The sequence below is a fragment of the Podarcis vaucheri genome, assembly GCF_965113315.1.
Source record: "Podarcis vaucheri genome assembly, chromosome: 2".
Lineage (NCBI taxonomy): Eukaryota > Metazoa > Chordata > Lepidosauria > Squamata > Lacertidae > Podarcis > Podarcis vaucheri.
Window position 1 is genome coordinate 100344738 of NC_138760.1, and position 20345 is coordinate 100365082.

The 20345-nt window shown below is 42.3% G+C and overlaps 1 protein-coding gene across 2 annotated transcripts in view; it reads left to right on the forward strand.

The window, feature by feature from the left end:
* The window catches only part of LOC309524629 (contactin-3-like), a 194731-nt gene that overhangs the window by 145756 nt on the left and 28630 nt on the right, over window positions 1–20345 (forward strand). For both annotated transcript variants that reach the window (XM_082209411.1, XM_082209410.1), the window contains 2 exons: window positions 9816–9943; window positions 10783–10958. In XM_082209411.1, coding sequence (XP_082065537.1) covers window positions 9816–9943; window positions 10783–10958 — 304 coding nt within the window. The remainder of the gene's footprint in view (window positions 1–9815; window positions 9944–10782; window positions 10959–20345) is intronic.

Below are 20345 nucleotides of genomic sequence, written 5' to 3' on the forward strand. Positions count from 1 at the left end.
TATTTGAAAAGTGAGGCATGCACATAAAAGGAAGAATGCATGGTAGAGATTTGTGTTAAGAAATGACTGGTGCTTAACAATGGGTCGCCTCCTGTTGTTTTCTAAATAAAATGCATTGTGAAGAAGTTGCAATGCCATAGCAAATCAGCAGACGATACAAATTATTCTGGAGAGTCAAAGTGGTGCCAAGGGAGCTAATAAAGCCAGGCAGCCTAGCAGCACCTTGACAGTTCAGAATCAATGCTGACAAATGCAAGGAAATGTGTGTTGGAAGGGAAAAATTGAACTACTTATGTACAGGACTAGGTTGTAATAAATTAACCTGTAACAGCTTAGACTGGAGCATCACTTGTGGAGAGTTCAATGGAGATATGTGCTCATTCTCCAGCAGCAGCAGTCAAAACAAAGTGAACTTAGAAATGAAGAACGAGATAGAAAATAATACTGGAAATCTCGTTCTGTTGTTACATAAATTGATTTTAATGCCCTTAGACCTTGAATGCTGCACACTGTCCCGATCATCCTAGCTCAGTGATATAAAGAGACTAAGGGATGGCAGGTGAAGATTCCAAAAAAATTGCAAAGGCATCCCTATGAACTGTGAGTAAGAAGAACTCAAGACTGATTTAGTTTGAGGAAGACTAATTGTATGGGAATCTCTAGGTACAGAAAAAGCATTATCAGAAGCTTAATATTTACCTAACTATAGCTTCCATTACTAGGAACAAATGAAAAGCAGGGCATTTAAGGCAGCAAGGAGCTTATGTTGACATATTACCATTAGCATATGGTATGGTTGAACCAACATTGTGGAGCGACTAGAGTGTTCTGTTTGGAACAAGTTTGTTGTTATCCAGAAGTGTTTCATTGGGATTGTTGAAGGAAAGATGGGACATAACAATTGTTCTAAATGTGCCAGATTACTGAAAGGATTGAGATAAGTGTGTGTGTGGGGGGAATCTAGTATAAATAATTGTCTGTCGTGGTACTATGCACTATGAATGGAGAGCATGAGAAATGATTTTGAAACAAGAGTTATTTCATCCAATTAAGGTAATTTCTCATGAAAAGATTCGCATAGCATCAGCATTCATAATTGCAAGTTAGGTTATTTGTTTCGAGTAGAGTTATCTGTGCAGAAAACTACCGATTATTCTTATGTTCCCTTATTCTCTTTGACAAGCGTTGACATGTCCTTCGTTATGACTAGCAACCAAATGGTTTTACTCTGGAAAGACAAAAGCAATAAGGAAATGTTGTTTTTACTGCATCCATGTCTTTTGTCTTTGGTACCAGTATCCTAGTGTAGGGGAAATGGTTTATCAATTCTTTTTATTTATTTATTTTATCTCAAACATTTCTATGCTGACTTGCCTTTTGCAGTGCACCAGGAAAAAGGTATTCATAAAACACTTCACTGGAATCCTTCCCTAGCCATTATGGTCATACATTGTGTGTTTTTTAAAAAAATAAATAAATAAAAATTGTTCTATTTTCTGTAGGGAGAGCAATTTAGACCAGGAACTGAAAGATGAAACCAGAGGCCAACACAGCTTTTATAAAGCCATCTATCAATTTCTATGACCATAGCCCTTATACTATATTTGGTCTTCTAGGAAGAATTTGCAATACTCTGATCATAAGGAAACCTACCTGTGATTAATTGCTACTTCTTATCCATGAGCTATCCAACTAAGTCATCACATGAGTAGAACAAATTTTGCTAATGTAACAGTATTCAACCCTTCTCTGCAAGCCCCTGCACCACTCCCAGGGCAGATTTTGGCATTTGTGGGCTGGGAGCTGGGGTGGAACAAATATTGTTACTTGTTGTTCAAGTAAAAGTGCAATCACTTAGATACAGCCCCGAGGCTTCAACAGCAGCACAATCCTCTAAAAGTTTACTCAGAAGTAATCCCTATAGAGTCCAGTGGGATTTACATGCTGGTAAGCGAACTGCAGCTTATGTTAAACTGGCAGTGTCCAATTCAATTGCATCTATCAAGAAATGAGGAAGAAGGTAAAATATGCAGAAGCTATTCAGCAAGTTGAAAGCCACTGAATTGACCCGTTTCCAGAGACACATCTGCTTTTAACATTCCATTGTCAAAACACAGTTATTTTTATGAAGTGTTGTTTGTCTAGCCGTATGCCCCTGCTTGAGCTTGCATCATTGCTTTGGCTAGGAAAGAAACCCAGAGGGAAGTTGTTTCTTAAAAATACAGCAGCTGAATTTCTGACCTAAATCTTGCAGTGGCTTATGAAATGAATGTATTAGATTAACCCAGGATTAGCTACTTAATTAAAAGTGAAGTGTGTTCAAAGCAGAATAAAACTGTGTACATTTTGATGGAAGTACTCTAATTCTTTCGCTTCTTTGAAGTGGATGATCTGAAGGGCTGTGTAAACCCCCTTGTTTTGGGTGATGGACTGATCTCCATCCCAGCAGGAAGGCTCCCTAGTTCAGCCCAAACTTTACATTTCTTCATAGAATGCAGGAAAACAGTACTTGCACTTCTATCAGCTTCTTGCTTTACCTACACACAAGACTGCTTCCTTGGTGGAAGATGAGGTGGAGATGAGCAACTTTTTCAAGTGATATTTTGAGCTTCTACTAATATATAGCTACGCTGGAAGTTTCTTCAGGGAAGCTAATTTATAGGGCAAAGCACTATTAAAATCTGGAGAGCACATAATCCCTGCCCCTTGCTCCACCTTGTACTTTCTTCATACAGTATTATGCTGACCTTTGGGTCAATGTACTGAAGAAGGTGGAGTGGGGGTTCAGGTTTGAGGCATGCTTGGAGGAAACTTGATTGCTTGGATCCATTCCAGCCTGGTTTCATGGCACTGAAACTGCCTTGGTCACCCTAAGGTAAAGGTAAAGGTACCCCTGCCCGAACGGGCCAGTCTTGACAGACTCTGGGGTTTGTGCGCCCATCTCACATCTATAGGCCGGGGGCCAGCGCTGTCCGCAGACACTTTCCGGGTCACGTGGCCAGCGTGACAAAGCTGCATCTGGCGAGCCAGCGCAGCACACGGAACGCCATTTACCTTCCCACTGGTAAGCGGTACCTATTTATCTACTTGCACCCGGGGGTGCTTTCAAACTGCTAGGTTGGCAGGCGCTGGGACTGAGCAGCGGGAGCGCACCCCGCCGCGGGGATTCGAACCGCTGACCTTTCGATCGACAAGCCCTAGGCACTGAGGCTTTTACCCACAGCGCCACCCGCGTCCCACCCTAGTTGACAGCATTTATTGGGAGAGAGATGGGGAGAGTCAGTCTCTTGGCAGCTTTTGATACTGTCGACCATGGTATCCTTCTGGAGTGTCTCGGGAAGGCAGGAGGTGCTAAATAGCATGGAGGACAAGATGGAACCTTGTGGGACACAATAGGACAAGTCCTATAATGCCAAAGATTAGTCTTCCATAACTGCTTTCTTGAAATAACCTTGGAGGTAGTACTGGAACCATTGAAGAAGTGCCCCCATCTCTGAAAGCTGTTGCCAGGAGTGAAGTGCCATCAATATGCAAATAATATCCAGTCACATTTCTCTGTACCATCTGAATTAGGGGAGGCTGTTAAGGTGAAAGCATCATGTGGCTCATTCTCAGACTGGAGAGAGACGGAGCTAGTGGGTGAGAAAAATGGGAGGTGCTTCCTCTCTTTTTTGAGTGAGTCATTCAAACTTGCCTCATAATACAGTCCCCTTTAAGCATATTCTTGTGCTATTCAGTATCTGTATATGAACTGAGCTACAGTCTCAAAGGGGATGCGGGTGGCGCTGTGGGTTAAACCACAGAGCCTAGGACTTGCTGATCAGAAGGTCAGCGGTTCAAATCCCCTTGACAGGGTGAGCTCCCATTGCTTGGTCCCTGCTTCTGCCAACCTAGCAGTTCGAAAGCATGTCAAAGTGCAAGTAGATAAATAGGTACCGCTCCTGTGGGAAGGTAAACAGCGTTTCCATGTGCTGCTCTGGTTCACCAGAAGCGGCTTAGTCATGCTGGCCACATGACCCGGAAGCTGTACTCCGGCTCCCTCGGCCAATAAAGTGAGATGAGCGCCGCAACCCCAGAGTCGCCCACGACTGGACCTAATGGCCAGGGGTCCCTTTACCTTTACCTTTATAGTCTCAAAACGATGACGAACTAGAAATCAATGGATACAAAAAGAATGTTGCAGGTTTTCTGTTCCAGCGGTGGTTTCCCGGGGTCACATCAAATGCTGCTACAGAGGATGCCCCCATCTTCAAGATGGGATACCTAGGGAGCATGAAAGGCTGCTATGGGAAAGAGCAGTTTAAAAAGACTTGGTTCTCCACTCCTGCCACATACACAAAAATATAAAACATCTTACAGCTTTGTAAAAGTGATAGGATGATGATGATGATGATGATGATGAACAGCTGTCAGAGGCAGCAGCATGCCCCAAAATACCAAATACTTAGAATTTAAATCGACACATTTGTTCCCTTAATGTCTTATTTGTGAGCTTCCACTATTGTAGCAGAAATGGTGACTTGGTGGACCTTTGTTCTTCTTTGTTCTTCTCCTTATGCTCTTATGGAACCATTCACTCTGCTCTGCTTTCACAGTCATTGCTTTAGGTTGCACAGCTGGAAATAGAATGCTGTGCTAGCTAAAGGCACCTCTGGTTTGATCCACCAAGTCCCTTGGGCTCTTATAAAGATAATAGTTCTGACCTATAATTCCACAGTGTCAGAGCCGTGGATTTTGACAGTGTAGATTCTCGTGTTGATATATAATATAATGCCTTGCCTTGGTTTCTAGACCTTCTATACTTACAATATCCCCCCCAGTAGATAAAATGCTGTGAAAACAGATGCATATACTTTTTATCATGTTGCAAAACCATTCTATCTCTATTACACAGAGAGAGAAGTTGCTGTTTCACTGGCAGTTTTAGGAACATATATAATCTTATTGTACAGCCATATTCAATAACTGTCTCACAAGATTCTATTTATAGTCCATTATTACTTTGCAGGCACCTAATAACAAGATGAAATTCCTATTAAGGTACTCTGTATCCTGTTTAATTCTAGTATGCAAAGCAAGGTTTCTCCTGAAATACTTTCCTCTGGTGTCTGTGAAATAGTTCAAAAAAGTTGGGTGATAGCAAAAAAGAAAAAGCCAATTACTTTTGAGCATCAGTATGTTACTCTTTGATTTCTTATACAGTCATACCTTGGTTGTTGAACGCCTTGGTACTCGTACATTTCGGCTCCTGAACGATTGAAACCCAGAAGTGAGTGTTCCAGTTCTCTAACTTTTTGGGGGATGCCGAACTTCCTGCAGCCAATCAGAAGCCATCCTTTGGTTTCCAAACATTTTGGAAGTCGAATGGACTTCCAGAACAGATTCCATTCGACTTCCAAGGTACGACTGTATTATAAAAGTCATTTCTGCTGTCTTCTGAGTTGGTTTCATCCATCTTCCCAAATGTTCTTACATATCAAACAGATATAAGCAGTTATTCATGGTGCCTCATTGACATCCCAGTTAAACTTGAACAATTTGATTAAACATGTTTTGTTTCGTCCCATTGCAGCTAACATGACAGCATATGTTCAAATCCATAAACTTTAGCTTAAATCAAGGCTCTTTAGGAACCATTGATATTTTGGTCCCATATTTATTTCAGCCATCCTGCTATAATTATTTAGGAAGGTTCATATTGAAAATCTGTTCCTTCTGAAAGAAAGGGAGAAAGATTTCCGATTATATATGTTTGCTGATGTGCCTGTATACTTGATAAGCATGTTATTACGGGGGAGGAGAGGCATTTTGATCCTGGTAGTTAGTGAGGACGCAGTTCAACTTTCTGCAAATGTTAAGCATTTATTACAGTTTCATCAGTGTTTGTACCCCCTTCAAAGTCTACCAACAGTCCACTTATAGCTGCTTAAAATTGAAATCTAATATCTGAAAGAATAGGCAGAGCTCTTTAGGTACTAGACATTTCAGCAGAGTATTGATAAAGAGAGAACCGTACCGTAATCCATGTCTTTCATTTATAAGTGAAGCATAAAAACTAGGCCATTTCCAGTGATTTTTAAATGAGTGCCATATTAGACTATGTGGGTTATTTTCTCTCTTAAGTCATCAAACATTTACAATTGGACTGGCTTCTTTTTCAAGCAGGAAGGGTTGTTGATAGCAGATATGTCAATGTCTTCTTTGTAAATCAGCTTAGATAGCTGGCTTGTGGCAGGTTTCTTTGCTAATAAAGGCCTTTTTTAGAATACATTCTTTCTGCCATTGATTTGCTTTGTGTATATCAAAAAGGGTGATACTTAAATATAGGCAGTTGAAAAATACATTATCAACTCAGACACATGTTTGACTTCCAAGTACCTAAAAGTACTCTACTTTTTTATTTTAATTAAACAATAGGCATTGGTGTAATATGCCAGGTCTTCTTTCTGTGCCAACTCAATGCTGCTGTCAACATTGTTTTGCATTGATGTGGCAAAGCTGATAGATGTGTGAACCACTAGAATCCTCTAAAAATGGAATTTGAGACTGTATAGCACCAACCAACCACATACTGCTATAATCTGTGGTGCTTATGAAATGCATCAGTCGTTTTTCAGTTCCATTCATAAGCAGCTTTCAGAGGTGCCCTTGAGAGCAAAGACAAATTTTGTAGCACAGATTTAATGCACAGATAGCTAACTAGTAGCATGAGAGGTAGATCTAGTCCCAAGGTAAGTTTATCTGTTTTTTTTTCCAAATTTTAATCAATTTATCTGGAAGGAAAAGAAGAATACTTAATATAAATTTGGGGTGGAATTCAAAGGAGCACTAAGGAGATGACTCCATCATTGCAAATGTTTCTGCTTGCCATACAATCTCCCCCTCTTCTACCACTTATTGTTCTGGGCATTCTCACAACCCCCTAGACCTGTGCAAGGGGAGAAGAGCAGGAAAGCCCTTTTGCACTAGTGGGACTCGTACTGCTTCCAGCTTTAGTTGAATCTGTGCATTAGTCTGGAAAGTGCAATACAGTGGTACCTCGGCTTACATACGCTTCAGGTTACAGACTCCGCTAACCCAGAAATAGTACCTTGGGTTAAGAACTTTGCTTCAGGATGAGAACAGAGATCGTGCTCTGGCGGCTCGGCGGCAGCGGGAGGCCCCATTAGCTAAAGTGGTGCTTCAGGTTAAGAACAGTTTCAGGTTAAGAACAGACCTCCAGAGCGAATTAAGTACTTAACCCGAGGTACCACTGTCAGTTTTCAAACGTAATCTGTTCTGGAACACCATTCAAGTTCCAAAACATTCAAAAACCGAAAACTCAATACAGAAGCCTCAAAACGGAAAACTCAATACTGAAAACTCAATTCATGTTCAACTTCTGAGGCGAGTTCAAAAATGGAAGCATTTACTTCTGGGTTTACAGCGTTCAAAAACCGAAATGTTCATCAACGGAGACATTCGAAAACCGAGGAACCACTGTATATAGTGCTTTTAATGGTTCCCTCACTGTGAGAAGTTACAGGGAACCAGGCAGAGGGCCTTCTCGGTAGTGGCTCCCTCCCTGTGGAATGCCCTCCCACCAGATGTCAAAGAGAACAACAACTACCAGACTTTTAGAAGACATCTGAAGGCAGCCCTGTTTAGGGAAGCTTTTAATGTTTGATGTATCACAGTATTTTAGTATTCTTTTGGAAGCCGCCCAGAGTGGCTGGGGAAACCCAGCCAGATGGGCAGGGTATAAATAATAAATTATTATTATTATTATTATTATTATTATTATTATTATTATTACTACTACTATTATTTTATCCCATTCACTCCCCACTACTGCAGCCTCCTCCACTACCACTTCATCCTTTAGTCTAGCATTCTGTTCCCAAACTGGGTGACCAGATGCCTATGGGAAGCTCATAAGCAGGATGTGAAGCTCATAAGCAGCCCTCTCCCTACATGTGATTTCCAGCAACTGGTATTTAGAGGCATAGAGTCTCAAACACTGGAGGGGGAACACAGCTAGAGGAGGCAGTAGTAGTCCTGTGAAGAAGCCAGCAAAGACTTTGAACCAGTCTCTGCTTGTTGTGAAGGCAGTCTTGCAGCTTGCAGCATGGCTGAAGTATGTGCTTTCCTATTACATCCATTTGTAGCCTGAATTTATTGCTTTCTTACAACCCTGCATGGTGCAGCTGAGTGCTGGATGAGAACTGGGGCCAGTCACTATCCGAGAATGATAAACTAGGATGGGGGAGAGCTCTGCACTCTGCCATGAGGTCCTTAGAGGAACAGCAAGATATAAATGTTAGAAATAATAAATCCCAAACCCCTTAAGCTCCCTTTATTATTCTGGAGTTATTTTCAAGAACTTTCTGTTCCACCATTGGGTAAACACTGTAAAGCAGAGATGGAAATGAGCTGTGGAAGTATTATCTCATGCCATTGCTCTTCTAAAAGCAACTCCCAGCTTGAACTCATCCATACTAAAGGGTTACATAATTATTATTTTCTCGGAGGAATGATTAATTTTAACGTTTTTTGTTGCTGCAAGATAGAGCTAAAAGGACAGAATTTAAACTAATTTTTGAAGTCATATATTTTTGGCTTGCATTACCATTTCATTCACCTTTTAGAGGACTGTGCATTAATCATACACCTTATACATAACATTTTCCCTTCTTGAATATATGTATCTGACTGCTGCTTGTAAAGTATTTGCAGTTAACAAGACAAAGGGGCCCGGTGCTCCCTGTTCAGTGCCGCACAGTTGCTTTGTCCAGTCTACTTATATATCCAGGTATTGTATGCTATGATTATTCCAAACTGGAATATGCCATAAATTGTGGGCTTTAATTTCCCTTCATTTCCTCCCTTGATTTCTCCGATGCCTCTTCCTCCCTTGACAGTCTTACCTTCTTTCAAAAAATAAAAATAAAAATCCTTCTGTAGCTTTATAGTAATATCCATTACCGACTCATAGCCACTGTGTGCAAAGCCTTTTCCGTTCCTGTGTGGAACAATCCTGTGATAGTGGTCTTTTCTGACTCTTTAAAGTAGCCCAGTGTATCCCAGAAGTTGATGGACTCAGCTCCCATTAGCCCAGCCAGCATGGTCAATGGTCAGGAATAAGAACATAAGAAGAGTGGTCCTTGTCGTCCAACACTCTGTTCTCACTGTGTTTAACTAGATGCCAGTGGGAATCCCAGTAGCAGGACCTGAGTATAAGTACGCTGTCCCTTGGAAAGGATGACGTGTGTTGTTGTCCAACACGATCTGGAAGGCACTAGAAGGTGGCTCTAAAGAACACTAATCCAGGGGTTTGTTTAGTTTGTTCAGGAAGCTCTACTCACTAGTGCAGTCCAGAATACATCATCTGAAATTCCTATTATCCAGACCAGCCTTTCTCAGCCTTGGGTCCCCAGCTGTTCTTGAACTTCAACTCTCATCATCCCTGACCCCTGGCCATTCCACTACAATAGGAGTTGTAGTGCATGTTGAGAAAGGCTGACCCGGACTGCTCCTCTCTTTATAACTTTTTCAATAGCTGGAGAATTTTAAAGGTTTTGGGTTGCTGTTTTGCTGTGTTTTCACTTCACATAGGCACAGCATCTCCAAGGCTTGTAAATGTAGGGTTGATGAAGCTGCCACATAATTTTCTTACTCTGTAGTCAGAGGAGGTTGGAATAGAATGTATTATTTCTCTTTCTCTTCAGAACATTAGGGAGCTGTGTGTGTATGTGTTGCAATTAAAGCATTTAAAGAATACACATATTTCTCTTTGCAAAGCTACACTCTTTTTTCCCCATCTCTCTTATTTTTAGAATTTCACTATTAAAAGATGGAGGCCTCCGAATAGCTAATGTGAGTAAATCAGATGCTGGAAGTTATACTTGCCTGGCAGAGAACCAGTTTGGAAAAGCTAGTAGTTCAACTAGCTTATTAGTTACAGGTAATTAGATAGCTAATTGTCTATCAGTAGCAAATTGTATGAACTGAGAAATTTGTGAAACAGACATTCCAGTTTTAAATTTTCAGTTTACTTTCAATTAGTACTGCATGCACAATTCATGTGAAATATGTAATCAGTGCTCTTGCTAAGCTCATAGGAAAATGGTTTTATATATTAGACTGTTTATATTGAATGCTCTATCTTTCAGAGTTTTTTATATGGTGACATTTCAGCTTTTTCTATGAAACTTTCTGATAGTCTCCATGGACGGCCATATGAAATCTCTGTTTCCTTAATCTTAGTCTATACTTGACCATTCATTTGTGGAGAGGGAACAGGTTTACCGTTTTGAAATAGAACAAATTTTTGCTTTAAAAATATATATGACAATTCCATTACACAAAAAAGCAGGAAAATTGGGTTTGTGTCAAGGACAGTACTGGAGATTTTAAATGCGTTTTTTCATAATACATAAAAAAGTGCATTCCATATCCTCTGGTTGTCATTCTGCTCAGTCCTCAATCCTTAGGTTTTTATTTCTGCAGTATGTTTATGCCTATATTTTTTCACAGTGCATTCTTGTTTCAAAGACAGATTTTGCACAGTTTCCGGTTTCATCGTATTTTCTCTCTACTTTTGAGATGTTTTCTAACATTCCTGAAAGATGCTTGATTGGAGTTTGGAAAATCTTTGAGGCAGGGAAACTGTACTTAAGTGTTTGACTCAGTTTTGTGTGTGTGTGTTGTATACAAAATTATACTTAAAAAACAACAACAACTATGCAGGAAAGTAGAACAGTAATTCAGAGAGCTGAAACCGACTCTTCCTGTTCTCCACAGAACCAACTCGGATAACTCTGGCACCTTCAAACATGGATGTTTCAGTAGGGGAAAGTGTTATCTTGCCCTGTCAAGTTCAGCACGATCCACTGCTGGACATTAGTTTTACATGGTATTTTAACAGCGCATTGACTGACTTCAGAAAAGATGCATCTCATTTTGAGAGAGTAGGTGGGGTAAGTTGTAAAGTATTTATTTATCTTCTGGTTGTTATCGTTAACTATAATGGTCATCTGGAAAGGGCAAAAAATGATTTTACTAAACTTAGTACATTTGTAGCTTTTTAATGACAAAAACAATACATAACCATTAAACTGCTAATGATAGTGTGGGGTTTGCTGCATATTATTAATGGATTCGACGGTAGAGGAATTTCTGCAAAATAAATCTCACCTTTTTATTAGTTGTAGAAATGTACTTACAAGTGGATTGAATTTACATATTCTCTTTTGCAATAGCCCATCCATTTTGCCAGGATATTATTTTGCTCCACTCATTTATATACCCTTTTTTGGGTTTGAACATAACACCTCCCGTCCCTGGAAGATATAGCTGCTCCTGTTATGTCTAGGATGACTCCTACCATAAAAACCTTCTTGTAGTTTATGATCTGCTTTGGCATCTCTGCCACAAAGGTCCGGTTTTCATGTCACAGTAAACCAGAGAATGGCTTGTCATGATTTCCTGAATGTTCTGCCTCCTTAATAGTGGCTCACACCCACTATGTTCCTCTCCAAGTTTTTAGATTAGCCCAGGACCACAGCTAAGGGATCATAGTTAAGCTATCTTCTTAATCACAACCTATAACCTTGGGACAATCCTTGACTACAAATCACGTTTGAGGAAGAGGGACCTTAAACCACAATCCTGGGTTAAGATGGCACAGTAAGTGGCCTAAAAATGCCTGAGAAGGTGCAGTCTCCTCCTTGGGAACCAGCACATTTGTGCCAAGCTATGGCTTAGCATGACAAGCAAATGCAGCCAAAGTGAGGCTAATTGCAGAGAACATTGGGCAGGGGCTTTGCCAGTGATATACCAGCTGTGGAACTCCCTCCCTAGGAAGGTTAGAGTGGCTTCTTCTTTAGTTTTAGGCATGCTATTAAAACTTACTTGTTCTTTGTAGCTTTTAATTCTGCCCTTTCTCTTTACATGTGCATTTTTCTTGTTCCTAATCTGTTCCTCCTCATATTGCTTTAAATTACAGTTTTTGAATTGTGTGTTGCTTGGCTGGTGTGCTTTTGGATCAAAATGCAAATTTATAAATAATTTTATGAATAAATAAGAGAGTCCAAGTACCCATGGAATTGTGCGCTATATTCCCCTATAAAGTTTAAGGCTAAATTGGACCTTACATGAATCACATGATTGTGTCTCTCCCCCCCCCCTTTCCTAAACATTATGCTTTTTTCTGCTTTCCTTTGCTACATTCAGCTGGGGGCCAATCCAAATTGGGGCAGTGGGAAAAGGAGCAGAGAGATTTAAACTTTCTGGCCACACTTTTACAACTTATTTGCAGAAACAAAAACCAAAAAAAATGGACTCGTTGGCAGGATTTAAATAAATATTTACAATTTTATTTACAGAGAACAAGAAATACAACAGGTGATAACATAGTATTATGTACAAACAGCAGAATGCAACATTTGATGTAATAAACCAGAAGTTCGGGGAAGTCACAGGGAGAGGGGAAATTGGAAAATGAATGTTAAGTAATGATATTGGATATTTGTTATCAGAAAAGAAAATCAATAAAAATGGTTTAAAAAAATAAAAATAAACTTTCTGGCAACACTGTGGCACCAACAGTAGCCTCGCTCCCAGGTAAAACAGCCGTCAAGAATGAACTCTCCTCTTGTTATAATGAAACTATCGTTTTTCCCTTTTTTCCAAATGAAAAAGACTAAAATTATAATGAAGTTATATCTAATTATAAGACTGGATTGTGATAAAATGCAGTGTTGGTACTATACAGCTTTATTCCACTAATTGCTAATGGCAGGAATCCAAAGCACGGCATGTAGTGTTCCACATACGTGCGTGGGCCAACTTTTTTCACTTCCAGTCTGCCAGCAGTCAATTCCCTCCCACCTCTTTTAAAACAAACAAACAAAGCAGAGGTTTTGGAAACCTCTCCAGCACAGCACCTCTTGAGGCCTTGAAGAACTGGGAGGCGGGAAGGGGCAGGGAAATCACATTACCATCATACATAACTTAGACCATTTCAAACAAAACCTGGCCTCTTTTCAGGTGGCCGGGTGTCCTACCCCAGTGTTAAGCATCGTTCGTTAGAATTGTTTTATTCAGCTTTTATTTTAAAGGGTGACGTCTTAACGATTAGCTGACAGGGGCTGAGACAGAGAGTGTTCTTTCAGAATGAGACACAGCTTATTGTCTCCTGCCTAGTTAAACTTCTCACCCTGGTTTCTAGCACCTGAGATGCAGTACCCATCTTCTGCAACTAGTAAGTACTGCAGGTCTTTTCAAGCCAAAAGAAGAAGTCTTGGGATCAGCTTGTGTGACCGCATCCTATTACGCTAGGCTTTCAGTTCTAGCCAGCGCTGCCTCATTGACTTTTAGAACTGCATTGCTTGAGAGCAGGGTAGCTTTTCAGAGCACGTATGCCATGAAGCTGTTGAGGGAAAGAGGGCTGGAATTTCAAAGAGAGAGAAGCTACTGAGAGGCTTGGACGCTTAGACATAAAGACAGATCAAGTGATCGCTGCTTGACATGTGGCAGAAACTTAGCAAGTTGAACGTGTTATCCCCGCTTCTAAGCCCCACTGTATTTCAACACCACCTCTGAAATAAAGATATAGGAAAGTGAATGGGTTGCACTTATGGGCCCACAGGGTCTAACAAACCCTGCGCAAGGACTTTCGCTTGCACAACAGGGCTTTGCACACACACATGCACCCTCTGAAATTGACTCTTGGGGAGTCAAGCGAACCCCAAGAACGGGGGGAAAGGGAAGGGGGGTCATTTCACCTAGCAAGCTGCAATGCTTGTGCAAACAGAATGATTGGTAGAGGGTGACGTTGAATTCCACTCCACAGTAGACCTGGGCGATATATCAGTATATCACCCAGGACAGCTTTGATGAGCAGACCACAATGACAGTTTCACTCAGCAGTATATCGCTGGTGAAACTGCTGCTGCTTCTGAGTCCTCTTTCCTTCAGCACACTGGGCACTGGTGGAACAAAATCTGCCGGTGCTGGAGGCAGAAGGACTCAAGCGGTGGCGGTTTCACCAGCGAAATACCGCTGAGTGAAACCGCCACCATGGTCTGCCCCTCATACTGGCAGAGGGAGATACAGCTGGTTCCCCCACTTCTTTAAACTGCTTGGCTGAGGAGCACGCCACTGCCCTTGTCTCAGCCAAGCAGTTTTATGGAGCCTCCAACCCACCACCAGCTTGCACAAGCCAACTGTTACAAGTGCTCCTGCTTCCCAGCTGATGGAGCCCGAACCCAGCTCCTGCTTGCATGGGAACAGAAGCTGGATCGCGTCTGCTCAGCTGGGGGTTGCAGGCTCTGTCACACTTTTCCATTGAGGGGTTCCCGGCTGCCTTCCCCTCAATGGAGAAGTTTAAAGGAGCACTGCCTGGCAAGGCTGAGGCAGTGCAGGCGCACTCAGATGCAGCTGCTGGGCTGCTTCCACCTTCCCCAACCCCAGCCTCTGTTCCGTCTGGCTGCCTTCAGGTGGCACAGGGGCTCTGAGCAGCCCCGATCCCGCTCCTACTTGCACACATTGTCCCCAGCCTGCCAGATGCTGGGCTGAAAGCGCCTCAGGTCCCGCCACGAGAGCTGAGGCAGTTTCTCCCAGCACCTTGTCAGCTTGTTTCAACACTGCAGTTTATCGCCAAACCGCGATGTTTTGCTGGTGATGCATCGCGATGTTGAAAACCTAACACCACACAGCCCTACTCCAGAGCTTTATTCCTTTAGATGTCTGCTCTGGAACATTTGGAACTAGTTAAATCCAGTCAAACTTATGCACAGGTGTACTTCCTTTCCTAGGTGAGGTGAGCTCATCTCTTTAAAAGCAGGGGATTAAAATTAGAAGTTTTGCCCAGATTTCTCCAGTACTGTGGGAGTGAACTACAGATGGTCTTTGATAGTGTATGCTAATTGAGGTGACACTTCTTCAGAATAGCACACACGAGTCAGGCTAGAGAGCACACATGCACGCACGCATGCAGGCAGGTATGTATAGTCCTTAAATATTACATTTTGCCTGGTGTGTAGTAAGCTAGTCTCCACCACCACCACCACCCCAGATGTCCAAGCAAGTAAGGATTAAACAAAAATTGCCTTACCATTCTCTTGACGGATGATGCACACAGCTTCTGAACTGTCAACATGCTGCCTGTATGCCACTTCAGGTATCACTGTGTCAGAAAGCCTAATATCAGCTGAAACTGGGTAGACATCAGTATTAGAAATGGTTACAGTGTGGTTACTGGTTTTAGTACCACCCAGACTGCTGGTGATTTCTGTTTCAAGAGTCAGCGTAGTGCCGGTCAGGGAAGGTGACCTTCCTGTCATTGTGACTTGACCACAGCAACACATATCTAATTTCACTGGCTGAAGATGTGAATGAAATCTCTCCAACTGCCAGAATTCCAAGAAACATTGACAGCTTGAGAGCATGTTGCTGCACCATTTTTGTAGTGCTTTCATGATACCCAATACTGAGTTACACAAAATGCTAAGGCTTTGGTAGTGCATCCTTGGTGATACGGTGAATGATTAATATTGGAACTCAACTTTCACTCTCTCTCTTGCCAACATGATATTGTTCACTGTGATTAGATACAGCATTGTTTTGTCTATTCAAACTTGTCATCGGAGAGGTACACAAGCTTATATATATATATATATATATATATATATATATATATATATATTTGCTTTCGTAGATTTTCACGGGTACAGGAATGCAGGTTTTGGTGTCTTCGGGTGTCTTCCCGTGTAAGAGTCGGGGTGTCTGGGCGACGTTTCGACGTTTCGACGAGGTCTCACTCGTCATCTTCAGGCTGGTGCTTTCGGCTTCTTGTTACTGGAACAGAGCAGAATCTGGTGTTTGAGTTCCTATAAATACTGTTGAGGGGTGTGGTGTATAGCCTCCAACGTTCTGGGCAGAGAGGAAGTTCCTAGATTAGTGTGCCCTTTCTTCTTTTGTTCCTTAATTACTTGAGGGATATCTTGGGTGATTTCATGAGTGATATTCTGAATACCACTGGGTGGGTCATTAAGTGTAGATTAGTTGCTAAAGCTTTCGTGTCTTGACCTCTTGAGCTTGTGAAGAGTTTTTCTGAGAAGATGGCTGTGCTGCATTTAGTTGTGCTCTGGCTTGGCTTCGTGTATAGGGGCGAGCTGTGGTTTTGTGCCTTGTGCCAGCCAGATCTGTGTAGGGATTGCAGGGGGGTGCAGCATCCGGAGGTGCCACTATAGTTTGGCTACTGGATGGAGTCTGTAATATGTCTGTGGAGAGGGTCTGGGTTTGGGTCTGGTGTGGTTGATTGGTGACGGCGTTCTGTGTGCCTCTGGTTCTGGTGTCGGTTTTTGTGGGGAGGGCTAATTTCCAGATGTCTGGCAGGCGGGACGTGTCGTCACGCTTGTTCATGTTGTGAGGGTGTTTCTCTATCTCGATGGCTTCCATGATTATTCTCTTGTGGTGATGTTCCATGTTAAAGAGCAATTTGGAATCTGCAAAATTAATTTCGTGTCCTGTTTCTTTCATGTGTTGGAAAAGAGAGGAAGTTTTTTCTTCTTTTTTGACGGCATTCTTGTGTTCTGCGATACGTGCATTTATTCGTCTGTTTGTTTGTCCAATGTACGTGGCTGGGCAGACTTTGCAGGGTATTTCATAGACCCCTTGGTTTTCCAGCTGGATTTTGTCTTTTGGGTTTCTGAGGATATTGGCTATTTTTTTGGTTGGTGCAGAAGGCTGTTTTGATATTGTGTTTATGGAGGATTTTGCTAATTTTGTCTGTAGTGCCCTTGATATAAGGAAGGAGGGCCATGCCATTGTTTTCTTCTGTGTCTTGGTTTTTGGGGGGTGTTTCTTTTTGGATTAGCTTCGTAACCCTGTTTTTCTGGTATCCATTGGCGATTAACACATTTGAGAGATTCTGTAACTCAGTTGTCAAGTGGTCTTTGTCAGCCAGGCGTTTGGTTCTGGAGATGAGAGTCTTGGCTACGGAGTTTATTTGTGCAGGGTGGTGGTGTGATTGTGCATGTAAGTAGCGGTTGGTGTGTGTTTTTTTCCGGTAGATAGTGTGTCCTAGGGAGCCATCAGGTTTTTTGTAGATTAGGACGTCAAGAAAGGGGAGTTGGTTGTTGTCTTCTATTTCCATAGTGAATTGTATTTTGGGGTGTAGGCTGTTGAGATGTGTGAGGAAGCTATCTAGTTTTTCTTTCCCGTGTGGCCAAATTACAAAGGTGTCGTCAACATATCTGAGCCAAAGTTTGGGTTTGCTATACACCACACCCCTCAACAGTATTTATAGGAACTCAAACACCAGATTCTGCTCTGTTCCAGTAACAAGAAGCCGAAAGCACCAGCCTGAAGATGACGAGTGAGACCTTGTCGAAACGTCGCCCAGACACCCCGACTCTTACACGGGAAGACACCCGAAGACACCAAAACCTGCATTCCTGTACCCGTGAAAATCTACGAAAGCAAATATCTCACCTCTACGGGGAGGAAACCTTCCAGCTGACAAGAACCTACGAGAAACTAGAAATCCGAAGAGCCACCATCTTATGTGATCTCCTGTTCCTACGCAACTGCCGAGACAACAACTTAACTCCCACATGCTTCCAACTTAAATTCCACTCTAAAACCCCAGCTACCGAAAGGATCCTGAAACGAACTGAACTATCCCTAATCAGAAACGAAATACATAAGAAAAGATACCTACTAAACCAAACCAACAAAGATCTGCTCACTCTTCACCTCAAACTATGTAACAAAATCCACCCTGCACTCTGGGACAAATGCAAACAACTAGCCGTCTGGAGAGCTGAAACTGAGACCTCACATAAGACAGACAGACACACCAACAAACTCTACAAACTAGAGAAACGCCAGAAGCCCAGCCACCCTCCACAACAACCCATGAAACAAACAGTACATAACATATCAGACAGGATCCTCACCCCAACTGAAACCAAAGTACTCTCCAAAGGTTTCAACTTTGCAGTCGCCCCGAGACGCATCCCCACGGAAAACATCATATGCGGAGTCGAAGCTAGCCTGACCAAAATCGACCCAGATGAAGCCAATAAAATCAGACTTGAAGTCACCAACATCCTCTGCTCCAGCAAACCACCCAGAAGCAATTTACACAAAGAAGAACAGAAAGCACTCACCAACCTGAGGAAAGACAACAACATAATCATTCTCCCAGCAGACAAAGGCAACGCCACTGTTGTGATGAACACATCGGACTACCAAGCAAAACTATCAAATCTACTCCAAGACCCTACCTACCAACCTATAAAAACAGATCCCACCACCTATCTGGAAAAAACCACCAAATCCAAAATAAAAGCCTCTCCTATCAGTGAAGAAATCCAGCTAAGAATCATCCCCAGAGAAAAATCATCCAGATGCCCCAAACTCTACGGTCTCCCCAAGATACACAAAGAAGGAACACCACTCAGACCAATAGTCAGCTCCATAGGCTCACCTCTACAAAATCTCGCTAAATTTCTCGCTAAGCAACTTCAGCCCTATGCAGAATCCATCGCTTCACACGTTACTAACTCCTTCCAGTTCATAGAAACAATAAAGAAGCAATACCTACATCCCGATGACCTACTTGTGAGCTTCGATGTTGTATCTCTCTTCACTCAAGTGCCCATTAATGAAGCCTTGACAGCCATTCAAAACAAATACAATCCCCCCAAATACATCCTGGACCTGACCAACCACTGCCTAACCAACACGTACTTCATCCACAATGGACAAAGATACAAACAGATAGAAGGAGCACCTATGGGATCACCCCTCTCACCGGTCATCGCAAATTTGTACATGGAACACTTTGAAACCAATGCTTTAGACAAGTCAGAACACAAACCCAAACTTTGGCTCAGATATGTTGACGACACCTTTGTAATTTGGCCACACGGGAAAGAAAAACTAGATAGCTTCCTCACACATCTCAACAGCCTACACCCCAAAATACAATTCACTATGGAAATAGAAGACAACAACCAACTCCCCTTTCTTGACGTCCTAATCTACAAAAAACCTGATGGCTCCCTAGGACACACTATCTACCGGAAAAAAACACACACCAACCGCTACTTACATGCACAATCACACCACCACCCTGCACAAATAAACTCCGTAGCCAAGACTCTCATCTCCAGAACCAAACGCCTGGCTGACAAAGACCACTTGACAACTGAGTTACAGAATCTCTCAAATGTGTTAATCGCCAATGGATACCAGAAAAACAGGGTTACGAAGCTAATCCAAAAAGAAACACCCCCAAAAAACCAAGACACAGAAGAAAACAATGGCATGGCCCTCCTTCCTTATATCAAGGGCACTACAGACAAAATTAGCAAAATCCTCCATAAACACAATATCAAAACAGCCTTCTGCACCAACCAAAAAATAGCCAATATCCTCAGAAACCCAAAAGACAAAATCCAGCTGGAAAACCAAGGGGTCTATGAAATACCCTGCAAAGTCTGCCCAGCCACGTACATTGGACAAACAAACAGACGAATAAATGCACGTATCGCAGAACACAAGAATGCCGTCAAAAAAGAAGAAAAAACTTCCTCTCTTTTCCAACACATGAAAGAAACAGGACACGAAATTAATTTTGCAGATTCCAAATTGCTCTTTAACATGGAACATCACCACAAGAGAATAATCATGGAAGCCATCGAGATAGAGAAACACCCTCACAACATGAACAAGCGTGACGACACGTCCCGCCTGCCAGACATCTGGAAATTAGCCCTCCCCACAAAAACCGACACCAGAACCAGAGGCACACAGAACGCCGTCACCAATCAACCACACCAGACCCAAACCCAGACCCTCTCCACAGACATATTACAGACTCCATCCAGTAGCCAAACTATAGTGGCACCTCCGGATGCTGCACCCCCCTGCAATCCCTACACAGATCTGGCTGGCACAAGGCACAAAACCACAGCTCGCCCCTATACACGAAGCCAAGCCAGAGCACAACTAAATGCAGCACAGCCATCTTCTCAGAAAAACTCTTCACAAGCTCAAGAGGTCAAGACACGAAAGCTTTAGCAACTAATCTACACTTAATGACCCACCCAGTGGTATTCAGAATATCACTCATGAAATCACTCAAGATATCCCTCAAGTAATTAAGGAACAAAAGAAGAAAGGGCACACTAATCTAGGAACTTCCTCTCTGCCCAGAACGTTGGAGGCTATACACCACACCCCTCAACAGTATTTATAGGAACTCAAACACCAGATTCTGCTCTGTTCCAGTAACAAGAAGCCGAAAGCACCAGCCTGAAGATGACGAGTGAGACCTCGTCGAAACGTCG